General features: G+C 45.2%; 1 protein-coding gene across 1 annotated transcript in view; it reads right to left on the reverse strand.

The window, feature by feature from the left end:
- LOC137301341 (V-set and immunoglobulin domain-containing protein 10-like 2) overlaps positions 1-10,770 on the reverse strand; it is a 51,123-nt gene extending 40,353 nt beyond the window's left edge. Inside the window, exons 1-4 of the mRNA XM_067970788.1 lie at positions 10,698-10,770; positions 7,514-7,594; positions 5,616-5,969; positions 2,760-3,038 (exon numbers count right to left, since the gene is read on the reverse strand). Of these exons, the coding sequence (XP_067826889.1) occupies positions 2,760-3,038; positions 5,616-5,969; positions 7,514-7,594; positions 10,698-10,770 (787 nt within the window). The remainder of the gene's footprint in view (positions 1-2,759; positions 3,039-5,615; positions 5,970-7,513; positions 7,595-10,697) is intronic.
- Positions 10,771-11,737: the final 967 nt, after the last annotated feature.

Below are 11,737 nucleotides of genomic sequence, written 5' to 3' on the forward strand. Positions count from 1 at the left end.
AGTTGGTTAAGTTGCCAGTTATCTGACGCTGCCAGTCAGCCATCAGTGCGGTACTGAGGGTGTGCTGCATTGTCAGAGGTCATGCAGCGTCCTTCAGCTGAAATATTAAATGAAGGCCCCGACTGCCAGTTCCAGTGGTTCAGGTGGCCATTACAAATCCGATAACACTTCTCGAAGAACACCACCTCCAAAAAATCAGATTTACTCATCATTCACTTCATGGCTGTTTGTGGAATCTTACTGTATTCAAGGTGGCTGCTGTTTTGGCCTACGTAACAACAGTGCAAGAAACAAAGAACCTGCATTTCTATAGCGCCTTTCATGACCTCAGGACATCCCAAAGTGCTTTCCAGCCCATGAAGTACTTTTGAAGTGTAGTTGCTGTAATAATGTGACTACACGTCAAAGCAATTCTTTGTACATCAAGTGCATTGAGATGTTGCTGAGATGTGATAAGGTGCTGCATAAATGCAAGTCTTTCTTGATTTTTAATTTGAATTTTAAACATTTTAACCTTCATGGAAAAAACATTCTGACTACATGCAAGTCACCACAGCGATGTGCTGATATCATACAATATCACGCTGTAAAATTTTGGTGCGAATGGCACTAAATCTAATGGTACATGGGATACGTGGTAAGGGTTTAGAAAACTGTAGCCCAGTTAAGTGATGCAGTTTCATTTTTTTTTAAACCCTCTTTTTTTCCCCATATTCTTAGCTTTTACTGCTGGCCTTCTCCAGATCACGAGCCCACTGTGGTCAGGAAGTGAGATAGGCAACCTGCTCTCAGACTACTGCTGGTCCTGCTCTTGGTCAACCATCAGTGGATATCTGAGACCAGCCCACTGGAGACCCCGCATTCAATTCTTCCTCTCCTCTGAGACCAAGAACTCAGTATAGGAACTCAGTACATCCTGTTTGTCCAATCAGGGTGGATGTGAAAGATCCTATGGTACTATAGGAAGAAGAGCAGGGGAGCTCTCCCCGGTGTCCTGGCCAATATTTATCCCTCAACCAACAACACTAAAACAGATTATCTGGTCATTACCACATTGCTGTTTGTGGGACCTTGCTGTGCGCAAATTGTTTGCCACATTTCCTACATTACAACAGTGACTACACTTCAAAAGTACTTCATTGGCTGTAAAGCACTTTGGGACGTCCTGAGGTTGTGAAAGGCGCTATATAAATGCAAGTCTTTCTTTTTCTCTTTTCCAAAGTGCCTCACACATGAATGACTTTTGGAGTACAGTGACTGGTCTTATGAAGATAACCATGGCAGTTATTCTGTAGCAGCAACATAGGAACAGGAGAAGGCCATTCAGCCCCCCAAGCCTATTCTACCATTCAGTTAGATCATGGCTGATCTGTACCTTAACTACATTTTCCCACCTTTGATCCTTATTCCTTGAAACCCTTACCTAACAAAAATCTAGCAATCTCAGTTTTGAAGATTTCAATTGACCTAACCTCAACAGTCTTTTGGGGAAGAGAGTTACAGATTTCCATTACCCTTTGTGTGAAAAAGTGTTTCCTGATTTCACTCCTGAACGGCCTAGCTCCAATTTTAAGATTGTGCCCCCTTGTTCTGGATTCCCCCACCAGAGGAAATAGTTTCTCTCTATCTACTCTATCTAATCCTTTTGTAATCTTAAATACCTCGATTAGATCACCCCTCAACCTTCTAAACTCAAGGAAATGCAACTCAAGTTTATGCAAACTGTCCTTATAGTTTAACCCTTTAAGCCCCGGTATTATTTTGGTAAATCTGCACTGTACCCACTCCAAGGCCAATATAAACCTGTAGAACAGACAGATTGGACCTCATTTTAATATTTCACCCAAAGGACAGCACCTCTGATAATTCAGCACTCCCTCAGCACTGCACTAAAGTGTCAGCCTAGGTTACATGCTTAGGTCCTGATGTGTTCCTTGAACCCACGACCTTCTGACTCTAAGCCAAGCTATCATTTAAAAAAAAAGTGTGTGGACATCAGATGACGGTAGGTTTAGCTGTGATGCCGCCTGTGTTCAAATAGCCTCAATGCCACCAGGACAGGGATCGTGGGCAAGGTGCAGGGGGGCTGCCGAACCCCGTGGAACGCATTTACGCACCAATTTGCACACAGCAAGATCCCACAAACAGCAATGTGATAATGACCTGATAATCTGTTTTAGTGATGTTGGTTGAGGGATAAATATTGGCCAGGACAGCAGGGAGAACTCTCCAGCCCTTCTTCAAAATAGTGCCATGGGATCTTTTACGTCCACCTGAGAGGGCAGACGGGGCCTCAGTTTAAAGTCTCATCCAAAAGACCGCTCCTCCAACAGTGCGGCACTCCCTCAGTCCTGCACTGGAGTGTCGGCCTGGATTATGTGCTCAAGTCTCAGGAGCGTGACTTGAACCCACGAGGCGACCACTGAGCCACGGCAGGCACTTGTAGCTACACCTCAGCCAATTTCAATAAAAACCAGCAGCAAGCCAACAAGGGCCAGCTAGCATGGACCTCAATGGGAACCAATTACACTGTATGCCAGAGGAGGAAGATTTTTCCCAGGGTCTGGAGTCACTCCTGTTAGATCAGCCATGATCTAATTGAATGGCGGAACAGACTCGAGGGGCTGAATGGCCTACTCCTGTTCCTATATTTCCAGAGTAGAGTGCAATTAGTTGGACACAGAGCCAGATTTCTTTAGGTGAGCTCTCTGACTGTAAATTTCGTAAAGCCTTCTCTCCGAGTAGTTAAAGGGACTCACAGATCACGTCGAGCCAAACCCGGTCGCTGGTCACTTCATTCACCTCGTTCTTGGCAGTGCAGGTGTACCAGCCCGTGTGGTTCCTGTTTACTGAGGTGAGGTTGAGCAGGTTGTCAGTTGTCTCGGAGACGTTGATGGGATTCCTGGACAGAGTTGCCTGCCTGTTCCAGGTGTACTCCAGGGGGCCGGTTCCATTCTCCACAGAACACAATATAGAAATCGCGGCCCCTTCAACAGGAGCTGAGATGCTCATCTGAATGGACGGTTTGGTAATTGGGACTGTAAGGTAAAAGGAACACGGTTATTTCCACAGAATAAGCTGATCTCTGTCACCTCTAGGAGTTTAGTTCAAAATCTCCTCCACCTCCTGTAGCATCTTATGGAAAGTGAGTTTGTGCAATCTCAAAGGTGATTACCTCCCCTTAATCTGCCACCAATTGACCCTAAATTGGCAATCTCTCTCAGAAAGGCCACAGGACGCCTGGTGTGGGAAATGGAAATGTTGCAACTGTGTAGGAAGATATGTTGTTTTATGTTGGACCGGAGGCCAGGGATTGTTAGTCTGCATCCAACCTACGTGTACCTGACCTGGGAGTGTGTGACACTGACCTGAAATGGAAAATGATCCATTCTCCAGCACTAACATCCCTCAAAGAAAGAAAGACTTGCATGTATTTACCATCTTTCATGAACTCAGGATGTCCCAAAGCGCTTTTACAACCAATGAAGTACTTTTGAAATGTAGTCACCATTGTAATGTAGGAAACATGGCAGCCAATTTACACACAGCAAAGTCCCACAAACAACAATGAGATAATGACCAGATCATCTGTTCTAGTGATGTTGGTTGAGAGGTAAATATTGGCCAAGACACCGGGGAGAACTCCCCTGCTCTTCTTGGAAATAGTGCCATGGGATCTTTTACATCCACCTGAGAGGGCAGACGGGGCTTTGGTTTAACATCTCATCCGTAAGATGGCACCAAATAAGCTCAATATTCCCAAAAAAGGTGATTCCTCCCCCCTTCGCCCTATTTCAGAACTACATAATGACAGGGCTTGGTGGGAGTTAGAAGACTGCAATCCTATCACAACTCGCAAGAACAAAACCTGGGCAGTCAATTAACTTCCGAACCCTGAGAATAAGTCACTGCCTTACACTGCCTCTCCTGCCAATATGCAAGGGAACCCTTCCTTTTTTTTAGAAAGGTGTTCTGGCCTATGCCGAGTTAGCTGGTTCTCAGGTGTGGTGGTCCTGAGGTTGTTACAAGTGGCCTCTAATCACGGAAGATAAAATTCAGCTGGTGTTTCTGCTTCTGATCATTATGGAGTTATCAGAGGTTAAGTAGTGAAGAATTGTTTCTGCTGGTGAATCAGTAACAAGGGGGCACGGAGTCAGGATTATCACTCGAAGACTGAAAGGAGATGTTAGGAGACAAGTTTTCACACAGAACGTGGAATGTTTTACCACAAGGGGCGATTCAGACAGAGACTGTATCATCAGTTGAAAGGGAATTAGACAAGGAAGAATATAAAAGGATACGGGGAAAGGACAGGGAAATTAGAGTAGAGTAGAAGGGGTAGAAATTAGTATGTGTTGTGCCCATTGCAGGCGGAAATTAAGCGCAACACAGACAAATTGAGCTGCAACTACCTTTTCAGGCTCTACAGAGGCCTAACCAGGGATCGCAAGCCTGCAAGTAAGTTTTTTTTAAACCTACCTTAATGCGGAGCCAGGAGGAGCAGGGGTTCTCCTCCACATTAAAACTGTAGTGGCTGCCAGTCTGTGCTCGCCCCCCCCCACCCACGCCCCTAGACTCACCCTGTGGGCCACGGCTAGTATCCGAGCCGGACTAAATTTGCCAGGCCCCGGCCGGCGAGCTGCGTTGGGGTGCCCAATTGGTGCCCGCACTACGCCACAATTATGGTGCCCGAGGAACAATTTGGGATGGTGCTGGGGCCTATCTGTCCCGGCGCGCCTTGGCTGCTCACCACACAGATTGCGCCCGGTTTTGGGCGCTAGTGAATTTAGGCCCCTTGGCGTTTCATTTGGTATAATATTCCTGTCGAGCACATCCTCTGACTTACTGTGAGTCACTGCATCGGAGGTTTGCTAGTAATATTATAAAAATATTTCATACTTATACAGTTCCTGTCCATCATGATTCAGATGTTAAGCATTGTCTAATCCAAATTTCTGTGTCACGCTTAAAAAAGTATAGAGAAACAAAGGCAACCATGTACAATGTACAAAATTCTCCAGAACACACATACCAGAGCAACAATATCTGCAGGCTCTTAATCAATCTTCCCATAAATAAAGGCCTCACTCACAGCAATTAAACTCTAGTTGGCCCCAGGCTGTGCCTGTTTAGAGCAATTATGGTGGGGTCCTTAATGGGACAGGCCAGTTTACACACAGCTCCAGGTCAGCAGCAGAGTAATACATTGTGCGTTACACACTATAATGCACCAATTCCCATAAAACATTGAACCTTCTGATTTACCGTGAGCAATGCCAGAGGATATCTGTTAGTCTACATCTGCGGAGTCTATATATTGTGATGCACAAGGCATCGCAATTGTGTGGGACAGGCTGGATGGACCAGAGGGCCTTTTCCTGTCTGTCATTGTTAGTCTATTCGTACAAAAAGTGCCGTGAGAAAGGCTGCCTCGGGTGCTAGATCTGTTTCAGTTCTGGAATGTTCTTTTAAGGGCTGCTGCAAGATATTGGAGGGGTGGGTGCAATTCAACTTCAGTGGCGGCGCAAAACGAGGGGGGAGCGGATTGGCCGAATTTTCCTTGCTGCCCCCCCGGAGTGGAACTTTACCCCAAAAAATTAAAATCTCATACTCACCGAGGACGTGTAAAGTGACGAAGACATAGACAAGGTTCGCCCCATCGCTAGTGTCGTACAAGCTTTGACACGTGAAGCGCCCCTCGGCAGCGAGCTGCAGGTTGTCTATGACCAGGGACGCACTGTCGGAGAGGACCTTCACGTCGCCGAACATCGAGGCCATTTTTTGCAGTTTGGCCCCCATCCCATAATTGTACAGGACCGCGCGAATGTCACTGAAGCCGGGCCTGGTGAAACCCCAGATGTAAATGGTTGGCAGGGACTGCCCGCATTCCAGCACTACAGATCGACCAATGACCCCTTTCACCTGGGTCTCGATGTACGTGACCTCCTCTGGATCCAGGATGACCAACGCTGTGAATGAAAGGGAACAAGTTAAATACATGAATGAAAATGGAAAATATTGGAAAACCCTCAGCAGGTCAGGCAGCGTCCGTGGTGACAGAAAGAAAGGATTTGCATTTATATAGCACCTTTCACAACCTCAGAACATCCCAAAGCGCTTTACAGCCAATGAAGTACTTTTGAAGTGCAGTCACTGTTGTAATGTAGGAAACACAGCAGCCAATTTGCTCACAGCAAGGTCCCACAAACAGCAATGTGATAATCACCAGTTAATCTGTTTTTTTAGTGATGTTGGTTGAGGGATAAATATTGGCCAGGACATCAGGGAGAACTCCCCTGCTCTTCTTCAAAATAGTACCATGGAATCTTTTACATTCACCTGAAAGAGTAGACGGGGCCTTGGTTTAACATCTCATTCGAAAGACGGCACCTCCGACAGTGCAGCACTCCCTCAGTACTGCACTGGAGTACTGAGTACTGGGGTGTCAGCCCAGATTTTGTGCACAGGTTTCTGGAGTGGGACTTGAACCCATGATCTTCAGACTCAGAACCTCTGGAGACTTATTAGGTAAATGCTTTGCTCAGTGTGGCACTAAACCATACAGGCCAGGAAGGTGCCGGCCTCAATCCCTGTTAGAATTACACAGAAATTACAACATGGAAACAGGCTGTTTGGCCCAACCAGTGCGTGTTAGTGTTTAGTCTTAATCCCATGAGCCCACCCAGTTCCCATATCATGTTTTCCCCTGTCCTTCATACACCTATCTAACCTGTTCTTAAATGCTGACGTGGTTTCTGCTTCAATCACTAACTCTGGCAATGCATTCCACAGCCTCACAACCCCCTGTTTCTCCTGCTCTCTGTCCTAAATCACTTACATTTAATCTTATATCTATGAACCCTCACTCTAAACCCGTCAACCATTGGAAACAGCCTGTTTCTATCTACTCTGTCCCATCCCTTGATAATTTAAAATCCCTCTATCAAATCACCCCATAATCTCCTCTGTAGCAGTAGCAATTTTTCAAATCTTTGTGTTTGTATTTCCTCATCCCAGGCAGCATCCTAGTGAATCTGCACTGTACCCTCTCCATTGTCTCAACATCCTTCCTATACTGTGGAACCCAAAATTGCACACAGTACTCCAGCTGTGGTCTTACTAAGTGAGCTAATTTCAGCCGGGGGGTTAGTGGGTGAACAGGGTGAGATCTACCATGGCCCTGGCCTGGGGAAAAATCCTCAATCCCTTCTCTCTCCAGAAACACTGATTTATAATCTTCACTTTATGCCCTTCCCTAGTAACTTATTCCAAACTTTATTACCCTTTCACCAACCGTTGGTGGAAGTTGGTGAAAAACTTCCACCAACTTCCTTAGTCCTAACATACTAGTTAGAAGTAGGAAAGGAAATTCAACAAACAACATCCACTAGTCAGAAGTACACAGAAGCACATGGAGGCCCATCATTGTTACACCATGCACTCTAGGCTCAGAATATGGGAGTGCAGGGCTGCATTCAACCACCTTCTGCCTTTATTACCACCCTTCCCGCACCTTCCCATTCACTGACTCCTTGGACCATGATGCTCCAAGGAACACAATGGTCCTTGTAGTGCTGGACCACCCAGGTATCTCCTGTAAAAAGTAACAAACCAAAGTTGAGCAATGAAGATGTAAGGAGAGATCAGAATTCTGCCTTGTTGCTTGATTACATTTGAGGGGATATTGTTCTTGGCTTTCCCTCAGGAGGTTAAACAGTTGGCCATGAGAAACAGATTCGGTGAAGGTAGTAGACTGATAAGCTGAATGGTCTTTTCTCATTCCATTCGTTCTTGTGTTCTTTAGGTTTTTGGATGTCCTTTTTCCAATAAAGGTCAAATAAAATAGTCTTTATGTTGACAGAGTAAATAAGGAGAAACTGTTTCTAGTGGCAGAAGGGTTGGTAACCAGAGGACACAGATTTAAGGTGATCAGCAAAAGAGCCAGAGGAAAACATTTTTTTTAGGCAGCGAGTTGTAATGATCTGGAATGCACTGCCTGAAAGGGAGGTCAAAGCAGGTTCAATAATAACTTTCAAAAGGGAATTGGACAAATACTTTAAGGGAAAAAATTTATAGGGCTATGGGGAAAGAGCAGTGGAATGGGACTAATTGGATAGTTCTTTCAAAGAGCCGGCACAGGCACGATGGGCCAAATGGCCTCCTCTTGTGCTGTACCTACTATGATACAATGATACTTTGACTCTGTTCTTTCAAATATTTAGCAGAATTGAATTGTGTGAACTCTGCTCTTGCCTCTATGGTAGGGTATGCAATCCTAGTCTATGATCAGAACCTTTCACATATCCATGTAGACGTCCCACCAAAGAGTGACCACTGTCTCCAAGACACTGACTGTTTCTGTGGAGAAGTTACATTCTGACAATGCTCCCAAATGCTGACAGATCACAACTGGAACTTATTTATTGCAGGAAGGAATTGGCCTTGGGGCTTAATGTATATTTAATGGGGCTATTTTCATAACAGAAGTTGCCCAGAAGACTGCATGCCATGGCACAGATTGGTAGGTAATGGGTTCCTCCTCACAATTGCCCACATGACTCCCTAATCCTTGATTTTCGCCCAGTGAATTGGAGGAGATGCTAGGGAGAGATGAGAAGCTACCCTCCTGGTGGGGAATAGAACAGAAAATTCATCAAACAAGCCACCTCAGATCACTCTTCCACTCTTCCTGCCAGTGACAAAGCAACATTGGGGGAGAGTTCTTGGGGCAAGTCATTTGAATAGAAGGTAAATTGAAAGGTAAAATATGGCAAGTGAAACTCCCCAGATCTCTGCCTTGTGATGTTTCTAGAAAGGGAGAGGGGAGGGGAGAGGCAGAATGAATTCAGGACTGAAATGAATTCCCATTTTATTGATACACTCAATGAATAACCCTCAATTGGATGTTAATATATTCAGGATAAATATCATCAAAAGACCCATTGGGTGCCCCCTGAAAACAGGAGCTTTGGTTACCTGGTCCTGCAATTGAACAATATTCTTTGCTTCCTTCAGTAAACTGCCCAATACAGGTAATTCAACCACTTTCAAAAATTGTTCTTAAATAGTTTGAAGTCAGTTCTCATTGACATAGAGGAGAAATAGTTCATGGCATAGCTGAGGAAAGCAGGTAGGACGAGATTGGTGCTATGGTCCCTGGTTCACATCATATTGATAGGTCTTACTTTTATACTCTTCAAAGTAAGGGATGCCAATATTGGGTGAGGAGTTTGCTCCCAGTGTCAGTATCAAACCACTTCTAGATCAGGTGTAGCACCAGGTAGTTGCCGAGTAAAGCTAGCTCTACTCTGCCCAGGTATGTTCTTTAACCTCAAAAGAGCACCCTCACCTCATGTAACATCTCCATGCCCACATCAACCTTGTGAGATTGTGAACCAGTGCCAATTTAGGGACAGTTTTTATGCTATGGACCTGCGTCCACCACTGGTTAGGTTGAGAGCTCAGCAGTTTGTCCCCGACGCGCAAATATAATTGAGAGAAACTCCAAAATATCTGTCCTGCCCCACATCTCCACAGTTCAACTCTGGCTGGTTACTTTCCATGAATGACAATTCCTTGGTCCCAGTCACACAGGAGCCATGAAGAGTGCGACTATCTCTATCTACACCCAGAACCTTGAGTTCCAATCTCAACCAGATACTCCATCATTGCTTCTTTAAAGGAGTTACTTTACACCAAAGGGTTAAATTTCCACCTTTGCGCTCCCGGTACAGTGCACCACACGGCAGTAGCACATTGGGTGTGGTGGATTTACATATTCCATCCAATCCTCTGTCCATTCGCAACCCAAATGGCCATTCTTCATTTGTGAGTTCAGGGAGTTAGCGTCAGCAGACAGTTCGACCATGGGAGGCATCAGATTAAGCCAGGCCGTGTCCTCACAGGCACACACTTTCCATCAAGAGTCACTTGATAGCAATAAGGAATGGGCTTTTTCCCCTCCCCTCTCCTTATCCCGGAAACATTGGGTATAATTTCCACCTTCCCCACTTGGGTAGTAAGCTGGAGGAGTGAATCGCCCGCCTGTTATAGAACCTGCCTGATGTTCATTTCCTAATCGGGTGGGCAATCCGCTCTGCCCAGTTGGTGAAGGTGACAATTGCCCCCATTGAAGCTAACTGTACTGCACTCACCACCAGTCCAACTAACTCAGCACAGACTAGGGATCTAACTTGGCATCTTCCTGCTCTGGATAACAAAACATTGCATTTAGGGCACCACTTACTGAGAGTCTGTTCCACTAACTACTCTGGTGGAAGTGGGGGAGGGATTCTTTTCATCTCTAGTCCCCCTTGAAGCCTGTTGTCCCAAACTCTTTTTCGCACATAATCCTTACTGCCCACAGAGAGGACACTCAACCCTGGGCTGGACTTCACCCAGGTCCCAGCAGTGATAGTTTTAACCCAATGCACCACACTGTTTTCCTGAAGTGAGTAGCTATGTTTCTATGATTCTATGAGTAGTTTAAGACAGTTATCTTATTGCCGAACTTTTCTGCAACATAAACACAAATACATTGCAGAACATTCTCCTGCAACAGCACTGAATACATTTACACATGATCCAATCCGAAGGGATTTTGCCTTAAAATTATATTTCATCCTATATCTCCTTAACTTTAAAATTACTTTCTCACTGGTTTGAGGAGCAAGACAAGACATACTCCAAGTTCTTACCATGGGAGACCGAAGCAAGGATCCAGAGGAACTTAAACAGGATTTGAAAATTCCAAGTCAATCCATCACCCATTTCGGGACCATGCTGCTGGAGAGGCCACAGGATGTGCGGAGAACACCCCCCTTCGACTAATGTGCTGTCAGAACGAGCTGCTCTGGGCAACTTTTCTCACTCCTTTCATATGCATTTCCAGCCTTGGTGCACTGTCTCTTGGGAGGGCTGGTGTAATCACGGTGAAATACCTGGACTGACTTACAGGAGCGGGACCCAAGATCCATGAAGCATCTGAAATGTTCTCAGATTGACTCTGAATTATTTATTGCCTCTTCTTTGATAAACCAGTCTCTGTTTACCAATGTGCTTCACGCTCTATCTATCGTGCAGAGATAAACATTTCCCCCCTCAGTCCCAATCATTTGCGTGATGACCTTACCCCAGTCAAACAAAAAGCAAAACGGGATCCAACTGGGAACACTTGTCCCATTCTCAGGACAGGTCAGCCTTTTACACATGGAATACTGAAGATGTTCATATTCCTCATTCACTTAGTGTTTATCACAGGTGTCTCAGCAAACCCCTTCCTCCCACCTCTATCCTTCCTCACTTGTGCTTGCATAAACCTCTATCCTTCCTCACTTGTGCTTGCATAAACATTGAAAGTAACCCATAACTGATGGGAGTACAATGGTGAATAAACTGGGAAATGAGCTCATATTGCTTCACACAGTGTTTGTTATCACTTTAGAATGCATACCCGAGAGTGAGTTACAGGCTGGAATCTAATCAATGGGTTTGTATGGGTTATATATAGAATAACAGATACTCAGGAGTAAGTTACAGGCTGGAATCTAATCGAGGGGTTCGGGAGGTTTATATATAGAATAACAGATACTTAGGAGTAAGTTACAGGCTGGAATCTAATCGAGGGGTTCGGGTGGTTTATATATAGAATAACAGATACCCGGGAGTGAGTTACCGGCTGGAATCTAATCGAGGGGTTCGGGGGGTTTATATATAGAATAACAGATACTCGGGAGTG

This window comes from Heptranchias perlo, chromosome 33 (assembly GCF_035084215.1).
Source record: "Heptranchias perlo isolate sHepPer1 chromosome 33, sHepPer1.hap1, whole genome shotgun sequence".
Classification (NCBI taxonomy): domain Eukaryota; kingdom Metazoa; phylum Chordata; class Chondrichthyes; order Hexanchiformes; family Hexanchidae; genus Heptranchias; species Heptranchias perlo.